At 40.1% G+C, this 20,412-nt stretch overlaps 1 protein-coding gene across 3 annotated transcripts in view; it reads left to right on the plus strand.

Annotated features, from left to right (window-relative positions):
* Positions 1-20,412, plus strand: part of BMPR1A (bone morphogenetic protein receptor type 1A) — a 178,209-nt gene that overhangs the window by 140,517 nt on the left and 17,280 nt on the right. For all 3 annotated transcript variants that reach the window (XM_073596732.1, XM_073596731.1, XM_073596733.1), the window contains exons 5-9: positions 2,165-2,267; positions 5,659-5,758; positions 10,422-10,524; positions 18,395-18,533; positions 18,618-18,810. In XM_073596732.1, the coding sequence (XP_073452833.1) occupies positions 2,165-2,267; positions 5,659-5,758; positions 10,422-10,524; positions 18,395-18,533; positions 18,618-18,810 (638 nt within the window). The remainder of the gene's footprint in view (positions 1-2,164; positions 2,268-5,658; positions 5,759-10,421; positions 10,525-18,394; positions 18,534-18,617; positions 18,811-20,412) is intronic.

Genomic DNA, 20,412 nt, shown 5'->3' on the forward strand with positions numbered 1-20,412 from the left:
GTAAGTCCCGCCCACATATGAAAACGGTGTTCAAACCACACATGTGAGGTATCGCTGCGATCGGTAGAGCGAGAGCAATAATTTTGGCCCTAGACCTCCTCTGTAACTCAAAACATGTAACCAGTAAAAAATTTTAAAGCGTCGCCTATGGGGATTTTTGAGTAGCAAAGTTTGGCGCCATTCCACAAGCGCATGCAATTTTGAAGGGTGATATGTTGGGTATCTATTTACTCGGCGTAACTTCATCTTTCACATTATGCAAAAACATTGGGCTAACTTTACTGTTTTGGTTTTTGTAAAGCACAAAACATATTTTTTTTTTCCAAAAAAAACGCGTTAAAAAAATTGCTGCGCAAATACCGTGCGAGATAAAAAGTTGCAACGACCGCCATTGTATTCTCCAGGGTCTTTGCTAAAAAAACATATATAATGTTTTGGGGTTCTAAGTAATTTTCTAGCTAATAAATGATGATTTTTACATGTAGGAGAGAAATGTCAGAATTGGCCTGGGTGCTCCAGAACGCCTGAAGGTGCTCCCCTGCATGTTGGGCCTCTGTATGTGGCCACGCTGTGTAAAAGTCTCACACATGTGGTATCACCATACTCGGGAGTAATAGCAGAATGTGTTTTGGGGTGTAATTTGTGGTATGCATATGCGGTCTGTGAGAAATACCCTGCTAATATGACAATTTTGTGGAAAAAAAAAAAGTAAAAAAAAAACCTTGATTTTGCAAAGAATTGTGGGAAAAAATTACAACTTCAAAAAACTCACCATGCATCTTTCTAAATACCTTGGAATGTCTTCTTTATTTTATTTTATTTCAGGTACTTATATAGCGCCGTCAATTTACGCAGCGCTTTACATATAAATATTATACATTCACATCAGTCCCTATACCCTCAAGGAGCTTACAATCTAAGGTCCCTAACTCACATTCATACCTATACTAGGGCCGATTTAGACAGGATCCAGTTAACCTACCAGCATGTCTTTGGAGTGTGGGAGGAAACCGGAGTACCCGGAGGAAACCCACACAGGCACAGGGAGAACATGCAAACTCCAGGCAGGTAGTGTCGTGGTCGGGATTCGAACCAGCGACCCTTCTTACTGCTAGGCGAGAGTCTTCTTTCCAAAAAGGGGTCATTTGGGGGGTATTTGTACTTTTCTGGCATGTTAGGGTCTCAAGAAATGAAATAGGCCATCAGTAATTCAGGTGTGATCAATTTTCAGATATGCGCACCATAGCTTTTGGACTCTATAACTTTCAAAAAGACCAAATAATATCCACCGATTTGAGTTATTTTTACCAAAGATATGTAGCGGTATAAATTTTGGCCAAAATATATGAAGAAAAATTACTAATTTGCAAAATATTATAACAGAAATGAAGAAAAATGTATTTTTTTACAGATTTTTCGGTCTTTTTTCTTTTACGGCGCAAAAAATAACCCAGCAGTGATTAAATACCACCAAAAGAAAGCTCTATTTGTGTGAAAAAAAAGGACAAAAATTTCATAAAGATACAGTGTTGCATGACTGAGTAATTGTCATTCAAAATGTGAGAGCACCAAAAGCTGAAAATTGGTCTGGTTAGGAAGGGGGTTTAAGTGCCCAGTTGTCAAGTGGTTAAATTAACATAATTGTAATGTAGTATGCATGGTTTTACAATTTAGGCATACGCTGACACCTAGTGGCCTATATTATGTATTCTGCAGAGCAGCACTCCGGAATGCATATATGTAGAGGTGTGACTGGAATATACCTTACTGACTGTAAAGAGAACAATTAAAATAAAATGATGGCGTATATTTGTGCGTTCACATAGCTTTCTGTGCATGCTTCTGCATCACTAACCAGCAAAAGCCAAAGAAAATATCAAGTAATCTGAAAGGGGGGGAATTGTTTATTTAAAAAGGAATTAAACCAAGTTTTCTTGAAGTCACGAACGTGAAGATTAATCTTTCCAAAAGTCCCCATCGCTCTTGCAGTAGCATACTAAGGAGTCAAGTAATTCTAAGAATGTTTTGGGAGAAATAGTTCACAATGTTTTTTAAATAGTGAACCCGTAGACTACGCAGTATTCTTGTCAGCTGCTTGTTGAACTAGGTTTCATAGTAACTTATACACATTTAACTTGACAATTTAATATCTTGTGTATTGCAGTACAAATGGACATTGCTTTGCAATAATTGAGGAAGATGAACATGGAGAGACTACAACAACATCTGGTTGTATGAAGCTTGAAGGCTCAGACTTTCAATGCAAGGTAGGATCATCCATCTTGTGTAAGTTCATATTTTTGGCGCTTTAAGTGTGTGTGTGTGTGTGTGTGTGTGTGTGTGTGTAGGACACTGAAAGATGTGTTTGACAGGTATGACTTTCAAAAACAAGTATATAGAGTTTAGATCACGGCACATGTTACATTGTCTTATAAGCTAGTTTTTGTTTGGGATTTTTTTTTTTTTATAGTCTGCTCACATAATTTGTAATAAAAACATCATTGCCATTCTGAAGCTTCCCTCCAAACATTTTGCATATTTTATATATACTGTAATTCTGTACTTGCCAAATATGCTGCAGAAATATTGCTTTGCAAACTCTGGCTGCAGACATTTAAACTGCTGCCTGTTCCTGGATTTACACAGACACACTGAGGCATACCTTTAGCTCTGCAGCTCTCATTGACCCTCTTATGACTCCCCTCCCGGCAAATTCTCATGAGAGTGAGAGAGAGCTGTGAATGATGTCATAAGCCTAGGCTTATGACCAGACAAGAAAGAGGAAGTGGGCTGTATAAGATATTTACTGGCAGAAAAAAAGTTTTACTATCCAATGTTAAAACCATAAGGGCAGAGGATTTAATAGATGGAAGTGAAAAAAATGAGTGAAGGTCCACTTTAACCACTTCAAAACGGGGCACTTATACCCCTTCCTGCCCAATTTTCAACTTTTAGTGCTCTCGCAAAGTGGTCAATTCATGAGATTTTTATAACACACACAGCATATACATAGCAAAAATACCCCCCAAAATATATTCTTCTTCTCCTCCTGAGTATGGCAATGCCACATGTGTGAGACTTTTACACTGCCTGGCCGCATACAGAGGGCCAACATGCAGGATGCACTGTCATGCGTTCTAGGAGCATAAATTACACATCTCATTTCAGGTCCTGGAGCACCAGGACAGTGGAATTACCCACAAAATGACCCCATTTTGGAAAGCAAACACCTCAAGGTATATTCTGTGAGGTATGGGCTGCAGACAGGTACTCGGGTATTCTGATGGGCTGGGGACAGGTACTCTTTATTACAGGCTATAATGAGGCTTACCTGTAGTTACAGTAAATATCTCCTAAACTTTCACCTTTTAGGAGATATTTACTTTAGCAGCTCTGGTGATGCTCACTGTGTTCTCAAGGCACAGTGTGCCGTCCCTAGGGAGAGCCGTGCCATGGCCATCACTCCGAGGCTCGTGCGTGGAAGTAATGTCATGGTTCAGCCAGTGAAACCACCGTGCCATGACATGAAGACTGGGTGAAGATGGAAGCCCTGGGAAAGCCATGACAGCGCTTTGTTGGAGGACTTTGTTTTCAGTTAAACCTTTCATAATGTGCAAGTATGTGATACTTTCTTGCACATTATGCTCTTAACTTGCAGGGAAAAGGATTTCTTGTTTTTTCTTTTTGGCAGTTTACTACTGCTTTAACTTTTTTTTTCAAAAGGTATATAAAGTATTGCATGTTAATATTATGTAGTCTATTATTTAGTCTTCTATCTTGCTTGGTCCATATGCCATGTCTGTTTACAGTGTTAACTGGATCAAGGTGAAATGTATACACTAATCTATAGAGAAGGAGAAACCCCCCATAAGCAATGGGACTTTAGCGGCAACAAGATAATGGTAAAATACAGTACAATTTATAAAAAAATGTACAGTACAAAGATTATACTTATCAAACGATAAAAACATTGATGATATTAGTGATGAGTTCCCATATGAAGTCCAGATGGGCCGACGCGTTTCAGGACAGATTACGTCCTTCGGCAGGGGCAATTGTCAGGAAGGGATCACACTATACAATAAAAGTCAAATACGTTAATGAATAACAGTATTAATAGTAATTTTTAGTCAGTTGCTTCGAACATAGGACATACAGCATGGTAATTGCATAACATAGAACATACCCAAAACAGTCATGAAAATTTCCTGCTTGATCAGAGGCGGCACTAGTATCGCGAACAGATACCACCTATGTCCAAGGGACAGAGTTGTACCGGGTGGGTCGCCCCTCATCCACACAAGTCCCACACAATTTTATCGACAGAAAGCACACACATGAATATCACCCCTCCGTTTTCCATAAGCGTTGCATTAATATGTGATCTGGTACAGAGATAGGGAGGGTATTGATTACTTCCTAAATTATTTCATGTCTGAGGGGTTAATACTCTATATAGACCTAAATTAATAAAAAAGAGCATGGTTCAATAAATGTCCGTGCAACCATATTCTACCTCTATAAACTCCAGTTCCAGTATGTAAACAGAGACGGCAACAACCCAGAGTATGTGCAAAAACGTCACCCCTTTACCTCCGTAAGGGTTTAATCACAGTGCAATGCCAAGTGGAGTAAATATCCTCCAACTACGCTTTATAAGGGAGATCGGAGGGTAGCATGCAGCGTCATGATGTCAATGCATCCGAACGCTGCACTGACCTCCGAGTACTTCTGTAATATGCCGAGTTCCTAGCGCATACGCGGGAGTCCGAGCGCCTCCCATGTATTACAAACTTCCTGCACATGCGCGGGAGTCTGTCCCCCCCCCCCCCCCGTTCTTCTCCCTCTCCCCCCGTTCTTCTCCCTCTCCCCCCGTTCTTCTTCCTTCCCCCCGTTCTTCTTCCTTCCCCCCACCTTTCTTCTAACCCCCCCGCCTTCTTATTATGTAGTCTATTATTTAGTCTTCTATCTTGCTTGGTCCATCTGCCATGTCTGTTTACAGTGTAAAATGGATCAAGGTGAAATGTCTACACTAAATTAGGTGATTCAAAACAATGACCCACCCCTAATAAGAGGCTTTTTTAATGTTTCTAAATGTGTATTTCTAACAAGATGTATAAATTATTCCTGAATAAAAAAATTAAGTTCCAAACTTATTTTTCCCTTCTTCCTCCCCCCTACTTCTTCCTCCCCCCTACTTCTTCCTCCCCCCCCCCTTCTCCCCCCCCTCCCCTTCTCCTCCCCCCCCTTCCTCCTTCCTCCTCCCCCCCTTCCTCCTTCCTCCTCCCCCCCTTCCTCCTTCCTCCTCCCTCCTCCCCCTCTTCCTCCTCCCCCCCTTCCTCCTTCCTTCCTTCCTTAACCCCCCTTCTTCCTTCCTTCCTTCCTTAACCCCCCTTCTTCCTTCCTTCCTTCCTTAACCCCCCTTCTTCCTTCCTTCCTTCCTTAACCCCCCTTCTTCCTTCCTCCCCCCCCCCCCCCCCCCCACCTCCAGTTTTCAGGTGCTTTTCAGTGCTAAACCTCCTGAAAACTGCCTCAATGTAAAAGGGGTCTTAAGTGATAATATTGGAAATATTTATTTTATATATGTTTCTAAACTTGTGTTATCATTTTTGTGTTTAGAAATTAGGAACATTAAAAGGTAACTATTTTTTCACACAGGATTCTCCAAAGGCACAGTTACGAAGAACAATTGAATGTTGCCGAACTGACTTCTGCAATAAGAATTTGCGACCAACATTGCCCCCAGATGGGAGGACAGGTAAAATACTGATGATCTGTATGCAAGAGAGTTTTCTGAAATGTTATGTAATTTTTGCTTAAATAACTAAACAAGACTTTTAAGGTGTGACCTCAGTAAGTTACGCACACACACACACACTGCTTATTCTTTAATAATCATTGCAGACATAAAACATATATGCAGATATACAGGATACCCAAAAATATAGCTTTGCACTTAAGTTACATGAGTAATAAAAGTACAGAATGTATTGCTTATTAAAGTGGTTGTATATCCTTTTGTTACATTTTTACCTACAGGTAAGCCTATATGTAATATGAATATCTCCTAAACCTGTATGGTTTAGGAGATATTCACTTTGCATGCCGCCTCTGATGTCAGCGACGCATGTGCTGTGAAGGTCCGGCAGACACTGCCGGACCTTGCTGGAAACAAGACTCCTACGCACATGCGCGGGAGTGACGTCATCGCGCCCTGGCCACTCACAATGCCGGACCCACGAACCCAGAAAACACGCAGATGCCGGATCAGATGCCGACACCTCGTTCCAAGGTAAGTATTTCATAATGAGCTAGTATGCAGTGCATACTAGCTCATTATGCCTTTGCTTTTTACGGGTTTTTTTTTTTTATTTGCGGGTATACAACCGCTTAGAAACACATGTATCAGAAACAGTTGGGTTATACTGCTGCCTACAGGAGAATTTGGACACTGGCAAACAAAATATCAGGGACCCGGAAAGGTTTAACTTTCCTTCCCCACCCAGCATGCCTGAATTTTTTTTTTAGCTTCCTAGGGGTGATGGACATGTTTCTCTACTTAGAAAAGTTTAAGAATGTTTACTAGCCTTTTTTTCATTATCATGTTTCTAGTCATATGAGACTTCACTACATGCTGTTTGAGCTAGTCTCTTTATGCAGCTCTCCACATTGGCACATCTGTGGCGGTAGCTTTGGAGGCTGTACCCTGATTCTGCTGGATGGAAGATTGCAGGGCCTGCTTGGGATGTGACCTATCAACCTGGGTTCTGCTTCTTGCACTTTCCAAACCAGGAACTGTCACTGTATTAGCAGCAGACCGCTTTCCAGGTCCAAAGCCATCACACATTTTCTGATGTGAACCAGTCTTTGGGGCTTTATTTATGAGTTGGCCATATGGGCTGAGCATTGGGAGATACTTCAGTTATTTAAAACCGTTCTGAGGCAGACACAGTGGTTTCTTCAACCTGAGAATGCACCTGTGAAGTACCTCCTAATAGCATAATTACGATTTACTGGTCTACCTGACCAATTGTATGCATAGCCCTCCATATATGCCAGTTTGTCCCTGGTAAATTTAGTTTTGTTTCTTAATAATAACTTCCAAGTAGTTCCAAACTGTCTTTCACAATTTTTCAACTGCTGGCGATTGTAGGCTGTTCAAACACATGCATGTAGTGGGAATTTAAACGATCAGTTTCTGTGTCTAGTGTATGCATATCATTAGTAAATTGTGTGACTAGCAGAGACATCGACTCTTTACTACCCTGTTTCCCCGAAAATAAGACCTAGCGTGATTGTTAGTGATGGCTGCAATATAATCCCTACCCCTCAAATAAGCCCTAGTTAAAGTCCTTGTAGGTCTTATTTTCAGGGTAGGGCTTATTTTCGGGGAAACAGGGTAGGGCTTATTTGGAGGGTAGGGCTTATATTGCAGCCATCACTGACAATCACGCTAGGTCTTATTTTCGGGGAAACAGGGTACAATTAGTCAAGGTACGTTCCCAGGATTTCTTGAAATCCTCTGATGGGTTCTTAAGAGTGGGAAAGATATGTAAACGGAAACCCTGAGGAATATAATCCACTGTATCTTGAAATAGTCAATATGTCAATTTAGTAGGGGTCTACCAATATCGTTTTTACAAGAGGCGCAGTTAGTTGTATTTTTGGATTAACTATTGGACAGGCGGTACCAAGATTTATTTCAAACACAAAGCGGGAGGAGAAAGCAATAATTACCTAGCCAGTTCCAAAGATATAGCTAGTAATATAATTTAAGCCATAGCAAACAAAATAATAGCACATTTAAAAAGGCCCCAAGTGTGTTATCTACCTGATCACAATATAAGAAAAAGTGCTAAGCTTCCTAAGATTATATTCGATGATACCTACATCCTAATAAGTTATAGGAAAAGGAGCATTTTAGCCAGATAGGAGAAATGCCTGGCGCTATCTGCAGGTCCTCACTGCCATATACCCAGTCTCCAGGGCCAAAACAAGCCCGGAGAACCACCAATCCCAGCAGCAAAAAAACGAAATATGACACAATCATAAAAGTAACCATACAACTAAATGAATGTATGCAATAACAGACAAGATGTTAACAGAACTGGCATTACATCAAATAATATGAATAAACAAACAATATGGTTCTCAAATCAGGTTTCAGTGCTGGGAAGGTGCAAAGGGGAAAGGAAGGAAGGAAGAAAAGGGGGTAATAAAGAATGCTTGTTTTTAACTTTTTATATGTTGTAATGTCTTTGATACCAAGAAAGTCCATTTGCCCCAAAATTCTCCTCTTCCTATAGCTTTTTAGGATGTGGGTATCATTGTGTCAGCTAATATAATCAAAGCTTAGCACTTTCTCTTATATTAGTGCAGGGAATGCATTAGGGTAAAAATGTTCTGCCTTTATAACCACTTTTAAGATGAAAGGTATTTTGACTTGCTTGGAATTTCATATCTTGGAGCATAGGATGGGACACAGACAACCCTCCCTTCTTTTCCTTGGTAACTTTGCATTGGAGGGACCCTTGGAGTGTTTCCCCTCATAAGATTGCTGGTGTCCAATCACCTGAAGATACCAGGCCCTTTAAGGAGATTCAGCCTCTCAATTTGTCTTGTTTACCATTGAAAGTAAAAGAAAATCCCACATTTTTGGTTGTCCCCAGAAAAGTAATAGCAGGGAAGTCTTCCAATGAGGACACTAGTTCTGGTGACCTGGTGGTCCCCAAGTAATTTTCCTTAATTTGCAGGGATTTTCTCTCACTTCCTGTTTGGCTATGGGACAGGAAGTAAAGGGAAATTTCCGCAATGGGACACAGATGGCGGATAAAAATCTGACAGGTTATAACCCTCCCTTGCTTTACACAGAATGGGAAAAAAGTTTTGCCTATAGTTCTATTTTAATATGTGATGGATAACATAGCAGGAACAATTGGTTTGCTATGGTGTGAGCTACAGTGTTTTTAGAACCTTTGTCAGATGTTACTATGGTATGCTAAAGCAGGGGTCTTCAAACTGCGGCCCTCCAGGTGTTCAGGAACAACAATTCCCATCTTTCCTAGTCATGTCTGTGAATGCCAGAGTTTTACAATGCCTCATGGGATGTGTAGTTCTGCAACAGCTGGAGGGCCGTAGTTTGAGGATCCCTGTGCTAAAGTATAATTACATGCATTTCATAAGTGTCAAAGGCTCTATGCAAAGAGTCAGTGTTCACCCTTCTTTTTCAAGACCTCTGCAATTCGCCCTGGCATGTTGTCAGTCAACATCTGGGCCACATCCTGACTGATGGCAGCCTATTCTTGCATAATCAATGGTTGGAGTTTGTCAGAATTTGGGGGGGGGGGGGGGGGGGGGGGCGCTGAGGTTCTCGCTGCCTCTTGAGGATTGACCAAGTTCTCAATAGGATTCAGGTCTGGGAGTTTCCTGGCCATGGTCTCAAAATGTCATTATTTTGTTCCCCAAGCCACTTAGTAATCACTTTTGCCTTATGGCAATGTGCTCCATCATGCTGGAAAAGGCATTGTTCATCACCAAACTGTTTTTGGATGGTTAGGAGACGTTGCTTTTGGAGGATGTTTTTGGACCATTCTTCATGGCTGTGTTCTTAGGCAAAATTGTGAGTGAGCCCATTCCCTTGGCTGAGAAGCAAACCCCACACTTGAATGGTCTCAGGATTTTTACTGTTGGCAAGACAGAGGACTGATGGTAGCCCTCACCTTTTCTTCTCTAGACAGGGTATTTTCCTGGATGCCCCAAGCAATCGGAAAGGGGGATTCACCAGAGAAAATTACAGTACTCCAGTCCTCAGCAGTCCAATTCCTGTACCTTGTGCAGAATATCACTCTGTCCCTGATGTTTTTCCTGGAGAGAAGTGGCTTCTTTGCTGCCCTTCTTTACTCCAGGCCATCCTTCAAAAGTCTTCACACTGTGCGTGCAGATGTACTCACACCTGCCTGCTGCGATTCCTGAGCAAGCTCTGCACTGGTGGTGCCCCGATCCCGCAGCTGAATCAACTGTAGGAGACGGTCCTGGCACTTGCTGGACTTTCTTTGGAGCCCAGAAGCTTTCTTCACAAATGCAGTGGGAATGTTTATGGGATTAAGTTCATTTTCATGGCAAAGAAGGACTTTGCAATTAATTGCAATTCATCTGATCGCTCTTCTTAACTTTCTAGAGTATATGTAAATTGCCATCATAAAAATTGAGGCAACAGACTTTGTGAAAATGTAATATGTGTCATTCTCAAAACTTTTGGTCAGGGCTGTATGACAGATATTTTGAAGAAAACACCCATCTACTTAGGCTTTCTGTGGAATCTTGGTTTTATGCTCTTAATTTTTAGTTGTGTGGTTTTTATATCATTTACTTGTTGTAGAAACTTTATAACATTGATTTTTTTTTTTTTTTGATCTTTGCAGAAGGAATATTTGGCAGAAGTGCACACCTCATCGCTTTTATAATATCCTTTGTAGTCTGCTTGTTTATCATGGTTATCTTCATCTTTATCACTTGCTTCTACAAGTAAGCACTTTTCACACTTTTTTATGACACCATTAGTCTGTGTCCTTGCTGGAAAAATGTTAACTGGTTTCCTTTCCCAGTGCCACAATGCGATACCAGTACAGGAAGTAAAGGGAAGTTGCCCTAATGATAACACAAATAACAGAAAAACTTAACATAGGTTCTCGCCCTCCACCGCTATGTTAGAAATAATATTTTATCCTCATTTAAGGCCCTGTTCACACCTGAGCAGAGCGATTTTCTACTTGAGAGTTTTGCAAGCGTATTACAAGCAATTTAGAAGCATATTGCAAGCATTTTACATGTATATTCAGTGGGGTTGTCCCGATAACACTTTTTTAAGACCGAGTACAAGTACCGATACTTTTTTTTCAAGTACTCGCCTATACCGATTACCGATACTTTTATTTTTAATGTCACGTGACTGTTTTTTTTTTTTTTTTTTTTTTTTTTTTTTTTTTACAATGCTTTGTGTGTGTTTTTTTTTTTTTTATCAGCCCTGTTGAGGGGCTTTGGTGAGATATCAGGGGTCTTAACAGACCCCTGATATCTCCCCCTTGAGACCGAGAAAAAGACCGAGGATAGAGATTCCCCAGTCCCTTTCTCTGCAGCCTCAGCTGCCCTGAAAATGAATGGAGAGAAGGCAGCAGCTCCTCTCCATTCATGAACTGAGACATCGTAATCACAGGAGGTTATAATGTTTCAGTTATGTGAATGGACAGAGTCAGCTGACTCTGACCATACAGAAAAGGAAAGTAGAGGACATGGAGGGGGACAGCAGAACAGGACAGCGGAACGGAGGGGGCATGGTGGAGGATGCGATGATAGTCAGTGGTGATCGCGTGTGGGGGAGTTACAAGCACCGATCACCACTGTATAGATTTCTCTAAAGCAGCTAAAAGCCGCGGAGGGAGAAGATTGTAACTCCCCCACGCGCCGATCAATGCTGACTGTCCAGGTATCGGGTGAAGCATCGGGAGCATTTGTCCGAGTACAAGTACTTGGGCAAATGCTCGATATCGGGACAACCCTAATATTCAAGAATTTTTATTTTAGCCAGTAGAACGCACTAGGGGGAGGAGATTAGGGGTGGAGAGCTGCTCTTTTGCCAGAAAACATGCAATGAAACGCTTATGTTGACCTTTTCACACAATCCCAGTGACAAAATGCTCAGATGTGGACAAGGGCCATTAAAATTAATGGGATTTTGCTGAGAATATTAGAGCTGCAAGCTTTAAACAGAAAATCGCTCAGGTGTGAACCACACTACACACACCCTGTCCGGGTGAGGGAAAAAAAAAATGCTTAATCCTATCCTAAAGTTTGTGTGTGTGTATATATGTGTGTGTGTGTGTGTGTGTGTATGTATGTATGTATGTATATATATATATATATATATATATATATATATATATATATATATATATATATATGTATGTAAGTGTGTGTGTGTGTGTGTATATATATATATATATGTATATATATGTATATATATATATATATATAATATGTAATTTTTTTTTTCTATGTAAAACATCAGCTTTATAAAAAAAAAAATCATATTTAGTATGTAAAGTTTTTTTTTTTTTTTTTTGAAGTTTGTATATGTTCATATTTGGTCAATGCATGTTGTTGTGTAGGGTATTTTCTGAAAGGTTCTTAGGCCAGCCTTTTTCAACCAGTGTGCCTTGAGGTTTCTTCAGAGGTGCCTTGGCAAAATGCCTAACTATTGCCCAAAAATTGTATACAAGCCAGCGTGTGGATGAAGACTGCCTTTTAGTTACACAAAGCCACAGGTTTTCATTGTGCACTATTACAACCTTCTAGCTGCCAGTGTCCTAACAACCAATGGCCTCAGCAGTTGATATGGAGTATGTCAGTCGCCTGCGCAGCATCCTTGTATCCCTCTCTCCTGCCACTCTTCATCAATGTTGGGGTCAAATTAGCTGAGTGATTGAGAAAAACTGAGGGAGAAGAGAAACATTGGCATACTAGTCAGTGCTAGTTTGCAAAATTGTATTTGCTTTGGAAGAATAAATCCCGTCTAACATTGGATGTCCTACATGCTGCATTATGCAAAACTATTAGAATCGTTTTTACATTTTAGAATGGGGTACCTCGAAATTGCCCATCATTTTTAAAGGGTGGCTTTACTGAAAAAAGGTTGCGAAACACTGTCTTAGGCTATAGTTTTAGGCTTTATTTTCTCTTCTGGTCAGATGGTTTTTGGCTATCGGGTTAGGCTATTTTCTCTGTTGTAGCAAATGTTTACAATGTATACATAGTTTATCTTTAGAAATTAACCAATGGAAATCACTGACTTAGGGCCTTTTCACACTTGCCTACGTGTTAACCTAGAGTGTTTGCCATGGGGGGCATAATTTTGGACTGCAGAGAGGTGCAAAAAGGAGGTGGTTTGATGCGTGTTTTATTGCACAATGGGGTTTAAGTCTGGGTTCTGACTAGGCCACGCAAGGCCATTCACCTTTTACCGCTGTGTGATCTTTTTTGCTGTGTGCTTTGGGTCATTGTCATGTTGGAAAGTAAACCACCTTCCCATTCACAACTTTCTGCCAGAGGGAAGCAGGTTTTCCTCAAGAATTTGGTGGTATTTTGCCCCATCCATTCTTCCTTCTATCCTGACAAGTGCTCCAGTCCCTGCTGCAGAGAAATACCCCCATAACATATTACCACCTTCATGCTTTACTGTAGGAGTAACGGTATTTGGCTGGATTTCTGCCAGACATAGTTTGGTGTTGAGGCCAAATAAATACATTTGTCTCATCTGACCAGAACACCTTTTTCCATGTGGCCTCAGAATCTTCAATGTGCGTTTTAAGGTGGTTGGACTAAAGCTGAATTATTTGGCATCAACACCAAACGATATGTCTGGCAGAAATCAAATACAGCTCACCATCCAAATAACACCATTCCTACAGTAAAGCATGGAGGTGGTAATATCCTGTTATGGGGGTGTTTCTCTGCAGCAGGGACTGGATAACTTGTCGGGATAGAAGGATAAATGGATGGGGTAAAATACCATCAAATTCTTGAGGAAAATCTACTGCCCTCTGCTAGAAAGTTGTGAATGGGAAGAAGGTTTACTTTCCAACATGACAATGACCCAAAGCACACAGCAAAAATGACCACACAGTGGTAGAAGGAGAAAAAGGTGAATGTCCTTGCATGGCCTAGTAAGAGCCCAGACTTAAACCCCATTGAAAATATGTGGAGTGACTTGAAGAGTGCATCCACAAATGGTCACCATCAAATTTAACTGAACTTGAGCAGTTCTGCAAAGAAGAGTGGCCAAATATTGCAAAGTTAGTAGAGACCTATCCCAAAAGGAGCTGTAATTGGAGCAAAAAGTGGTCCAACAAAATACTGACATAAATGGGGTGATTTTTTTCTCCAACTCAGTGATTCTGTTTTTTGAATCTTTTTTTTAAATTATTTATGACATGTTGGTGTTATCTTTCATTTGGATGTTAGAAGTTGCACTGAGTAAATGCAGCTGGGTAAAACAAAAACGGTCTGTCTTTTCAGGCTGCAAAGCAACAAAATTTGATTATTTTAGAGGGGGAGATTCTTTTCTATACCCACTGTGTGTATGTATATATATATATATATGTGTGTGTATATGTGTGTGTGTGTGTGTATATATATATATATATATAATTGACAATTGATTAAAAGTTTACAAAAATACGACATCTTGCTAAACATACCGTCACAGTACAAGAGTCAGGTTAGATACACATGGCAGCAGTAAAGAAGAAATAGCGAAATGTGCATCCAGTTAAAAGCTCTATATTTTAAGCTTGCGTTCACACTTGTACAGCATATGAAAATGTGCAAAAAGCAGTTTGCGCTATTGGTGCCATTCATTGGTAATGGCACCCAAAATGCAGCAAGCAAGTTGTGTGGAAAGTAAACACAGTTTAAAGAAAAAACAACAAATGTCAGAAAATACTTGAGCTTCCTTGCCGTGTTTTGTCGGGAGTGAGGCAGCTCTTTAATGACTGCCCTAAGCATTATGTGTGAAAAAACGCTTATGTGCAACATGCTACAGTGGTGTGAATGGGGGCTGAGGAATCTCTATTTTGCATGCACTGTTTTCTGATGTACATTTTCTTGCACACTTTAGTAAAATAATAGTGCAAAGTAAAAAAAAGGTAGTCTAAAAATTTTCAATCACAAGAGAAAATAGTCTAGGACAGTAGCCTAAGAGAATTCTGCCAGAATAGAAAGTTTCATTTAAAAATGGCCTAAAAACATTTGACCAGAAGAGAAAATGGCCTAAAACAAAACCAGAAGAGGAAATAGCCTTTAATTTTGCCACACTCTCACAACATACGGTTAATTGGCACTTGACAAATCTACATGCAGTTTTGCTGACTGTATAGCTGTGCAAAATTCTTTTTAAAAAAAAAAAAAAACCCTTGAAACTCAATCAAATCAGGGCACCCCACAACCTCCCTGTGACATGCTAGTGTGAGTGCACCCCCACCTTATCAGTAGCCAGGGCACGACTTCACACCCACTAAACCGCATTGTGCTATAGCACCATGTGATTGTGTGGTGTGCTTTCTAAAAGAAGGGTTTTACCCAGGGGGTGGGTAGTGGGGTTCCCCAGGGTTCTGTGCTGGGACCAATCCTATTTAATTTGTTCATAAACGACCTGGAGGATGGGATAAACAGTTCAATCTCTGTATTTGCAGACGATACTAAGCTAAGCAGGGCAATAACTTCTCCGCAGGACGTGGAAACCTTGCAAAAAGATCTGAACAAATTAATGGGGTGGGCGACTACATGGCAAATAAGGTTCAATGTAGAAAAATAATGCATTTAGGTGGCAAAAATATGAATGCAATCTATACACTGGGGGGAGAATCTCTGGGAGAATCTAGGATGGAAAAGGACCTGGGGGTCTTAGTAGATAATAGGCTCAGCAATGGCATGCAATGCCAAGCTGCTGCTAACAAAGCAAACCGAATATTGGCATGCATTAAAAAGGGGATCAACTCCAGAGATAAAACGAAAAAAAAAAAAAAAATTCTCCCACTCTACAAGACTCTGGTCCGGCCGCACCTGGAGTATGCTGTCCAGTTCTGGGCACCAGTCCTCAGGAAGGATGTACTGGAAATGGAGCGAGTACAAAGAAGGGCAACAAAGCTAATAAAGGGTCTGGAGGATCTTAGTTATGAGGAAAGGTTGCGAGCACTGAACTTATTCTCTCTGGAAAAGAGACGCTTGAGAGAGGATATGATTTCTATGTACAAATACCGTACTGGTGACTCTACAATAGAAATAAAACTTTTTCACAGAAGAGAGTTTAACGAGACTCGCGGCCACTCATTAAAATTAGAAGAAAAGTGGTTTAACCTTAAACTACGTAGAGGGTTCTTTACTGTAAGAGCGGCAAGGATGTGGAATTCCCTTCCACAGGCGGTGGTCTCAGCGGGAAGCATTGATAGCTTCAAGAAACTATTAGATAAGCACCTGAATGACCGCAGCATACAGGGATATATAATGTAATACTGACACATAATCACACACATAGGTTGGACTTGATGGACTTGTGTCTTTTTTCAACCTCACCTACTATGTAACTATGGTTAGGGATGACTTTTCCTGTTTTTCTTGGAGGTCGAGCAGTCCATTGAAACCAATAGGCTGCTGTACCCCTGACCTGTACACATAAATGTAGGAGTGGAACCTGAATGTTGGTAGGAAGTTAAATGTTTGTGACAATCTACTGAGAGCTCTTGTGGCTAATCTACAAATTTCTACAATTGCAGAATATGAGGGTGAAATTTTAAATGTTGAAATTCATATAAATTAAGGTAAACGCTGCAATAATTTTAATCTATGTACTCCCTATAAATGTACTGTACAGTTGTGGCCAAAAGTTTTGAGAATCGCACAAATATATTTTTCACAGTCTGCTGCTTCAATGTTTTTAGTTTTTTTTTTTTTTTGTCAGATGTTTCTATGGTATACCGAAGTATAATTACAAGTGTTTCATAAGTGTCAAAGGCTTTTATTGACATTTACATGAAGTTTATGCAAAGTCAAAATTTGCAATGTTCACCTTCTTTTTTCAAGACCTCTGCAATCTGCCCTGGGATGCTGTCAGTCAGTTCTGGACCACGCCCTGGCTGTTGGCAGCCCATTCTTGCATAATCAATACTTGGAGTTTAAAGAATATAAGAATTATCTGCGCTAAATAAATCACAATGACATACAGCAGCTATGCGCTATAACCCAGATAGAATGCTTGGAGTTTGTCAGAATTTGTGGAATTTTTTTATTCACTGCCTCTTGAGGATTGACCACAAGTTCTCAGTGCAATTGAGGTCTGGGGAGTTTCCTGGCTATGGACCAAAATTTCCATGTTTTGTTCCCCGAGCCACTTAGTTATCACTTTTACCTTATGGTAAGGTTATCCATCATGCTGGAAAAGGCATTGTTCGTCACCAAACTGTTCTTGGATGGTTGGGAGAAGTTGCTCTCGAAAGATGTTTTTGTACAATTCTTTATTCATGGCTGTGGTGTTAGGCAAAATTGTGAATGAGCCCTCTCCCTTGGCTGAGAAGCAACCCCACACATGAATAGTCTCAGGATGCTTTACTGTTGGCAAGACATAGGACTGATATGGTAGCGCTGACCTTTCTTCTCCAGACCAGTTTTTTTTCCGGATGCCCCAAACAATGGGAAAGGGGATTTGTCAGAGAAAATTACTTTACCCCAGTCCTCAGTAGTCCAATCCCTGTACGTTTTGCAGAATATCAATCTGTCCCTGATGTTTTTCCTGGTGAGAAGTGGCTTCTTTGCTGCTCTTTACACCAGGCCATCCTCCAAATGTCTTCTCATCACTGTGTGTGCAGATGCACTCACACCTGCCTGCTGCCATTCCTGAGCAAGCCCTGCACTAGTGGCGCCCCGATCCCACAGCTGAATCAACTGTAAGAAACACTTGCTGGACTTCCTTGGGCGTCCTGAAGCCTTCTTCACAAAAGCAGTGGAAATGTGTTTTATGGGATTAAGTTCTTTTTCATGACAGAGGGACTTTCATTCATCTGATCACTCTTCATAACATTCTGGAGTATATGCAAATTGCCATCATAAAAACAGGCAGCAGACTTTGTGAATATTAATATTTGTGTCATTCTCAAAACTTTTGGCCACGGCTGTACTTTAACCTAGTTCCTTCCCTAGAAGGGCAACGTCTGTCTGCAAAAAATGCAATACTGGAGAATATGCCCACCTGGTGCTTGGATAAATGCAAATGCAATGCACCTTGCAAAAACAAATCTATTTGTAATGATATAGAATGATCATGCTTCCCTTTATCCAGATTTCTTTACTTTTAAAGCATGGTTTTTTTTTTTTTGCTTATATGTGAAAGATTTTGTTATAATTACCATTGTATGTCAGTGTACAATATATGTTTTAAAGGAAGCTTGTCATGGGAGAAATCTTGCCTTTGCTTAGCTCTCCTTATAAAAAATGTCAGTTTCCCATGTAACATCTTGACTCTCTTGCTTCTGAATTTTAGGTCACTGACCTGAAACAAGCATATAGATAAACTTCTGACTTTTCTCCTCCTTGTTTGATCTGTATACTTTTCCACATCAGTGATTCAAACAGTATTAAAGCTAGTGGAAAAGCCTTAAAGCCAGGCAACTAGCATTTTCAGAAGGTCAGTAATGCCAATCACCATATTGTTATGGCCGATTTATAAAAAAAAGCAATATTATAGTTGGGGAAAAAACAGTAAAATACAACTGGCTGATTAGACTTCAGAATTTCAGTACAAGAGTGTTAAATAAAAGAAAATCATTGATAATGTTTTGTTGTGATGCAGGAATAAGCTGGCATCTCAGAGAATGCGCTATAACAGGGATCTGGAGCAGGATGAAGCTTTCATACCAGCTGGAGAATCACTGAAAGCTCTCATTGACCTTTCACAAAGTTCTGGCAGTGGGTCAGGGCTCCCTCTTTTGGTAAGTTAGTGCACATTAAACATTACCATATTTCATAACGATTAGTGAGACACGCAAGGACATTTCTTGTATTTTGCCCTTTAGGTCCAGAGAACCATTGCTAAGCAGATCCAGATGGTGAGACAGATTGGAAAGGGAAGGTATGGAGAGGTTTGGATGGGAAAATGGAGAGGTGAAAAGGTAGCTGTCAAAGTCTTTTTCACAGCTGAGGAAGCCAGCTGGTTCAGAGAGACTGAAATCTACCAAACTGTGTTAATGCGGCATGAGAATATTCTTGGTAAGTGTATTTGCGTTTCCTTGAGAAAAATATTATGCTATTTTGTAATGGGGCAGTAGCAAATGGACAACATTGAGTTATGAATTAGCTATGATGAGTTCATTGCTTATATTTCTACCAAATTGACATGACCTTGCTGTCCTCTAACCTTCAGGATACTGCTTACCACAAAATGTCTTTGTTAAGCAATTTTGACGTTCCTTTTATGTACAGTAGATGGTTTATTTAGTTTTTATTCCAGTCATCAGGAAGTTGCCATTAATGTGGTATTAAACCCAAGCCAAAAATGGATTATATTGCAGCTTACCGATCCTCAAATGTGGTTTTCTTTTCTTTGGCTTTTTTCTCTGCTTTCACCTGGTGATCTGGCCTTGAACACAACTCCTGTATTAGTGAGACACAACTCTGAAGGAATGAGCACAGGGGGCACTGCAGACAGCAGCATTATCAGTCGGGGGTGGGGGGGGGGTGATAGTAAATGTTAGCAGATTTAGATACACTAACAAATTGAAGTCAAACTCCAGGTTACACTTTATAATCGGTTACAGCAAAGTGGTTTATTTTTTCCCTTTTTGGGATAAAGGTTTTTTATGACAAACTAAAAGCTGACCATTTTAATCACTCCTGCCAGTGTTAAGTGGTTTGTTTCATCCATGTAAACCAATACATTGTGCTGGAGAGCTTGTGCTTTTGAAAAACTGCAGAATAGCTGGCTGGATCACCAGATAAAAATAGAAGAAAGCTTAAAAAGGAAACTAATACAGCCATCACATCTAAGAATTGGTAAGCTGCGATCTAAAAAAGTTTGATTTCAGGTTTAATACTGCTTTAAAGTGTCTATCCAGCCAAAACCTAATTTTGGATAGAGTGGGGAAGGATTAGAACTCCTGTCATGTTTTTACCACTATCCAGGAGTCCATTAGAGAGATTTAACCTTATATCCTGTCCTGCTGACAACTGTTTCACCAGACCGGAAGTGAGTAAACAGGGGCAATAAGCAACAGGGACACAAAATAAAAACTTGACAGGATTTCTTGTCAAAAGAAGTTTATTGAGTATACAATGTTATAAAGATACATAAAGTAAGTTTACAAGGATCTATAAAGTAAGCTCATTGTTTTACAGTAGGGTTTATATAGGTAAATATCATGAAATTTCAAATATTAAACATTGGGTTCACGTAAACCTAAATTAAAGATATATATAATTTCCTTAGTTACTTTTGTAGGTATTTAAATGATTTATACCTACTATACATATTGTTTACAAGTAGAGTGTATATAGGTCAAATACATTTTGATAATGAGCTTTAATCGTAAGGTGGAGAAAAGGAAAGAGAAAGAAGAAAAAGGGTTGAAAGGTAGAGGTATGGTCCACAAGGTTGTCCCGCTCGTCAGTTTATTATTCTTTTTAGTTCTCTTTGAAGCCTTAGAATGGGTGTCTCTGTAAGTCATTTAATCTGTTACCATGGCAACAGGACAGAGTCATTGAAATTTGACAGGAACTGTTGTTTTATCCAAGGATGCCAAAGTTTTTCAAATTTTGGAATTTGATTTTGATCGATGGCTACCATCTTAGCATGGGACATTGTATTATTCATTC

This window comes from Aquarana catesbeiana, linkage group LG08 (assembly GCF_042186555.1).
Source record: "Aquarana catesbeiana isolate 2022-GZ linkage group LG08, ASM4218655v1, whole genome shotgun sequence".
In the NCBI taxonomy this organism is placed as follows: Eukaryota; Metazoa; Chordata; class Amphibia; order Anura; family Ranidae; genus Aquarana; species Aquarana catesbeiana.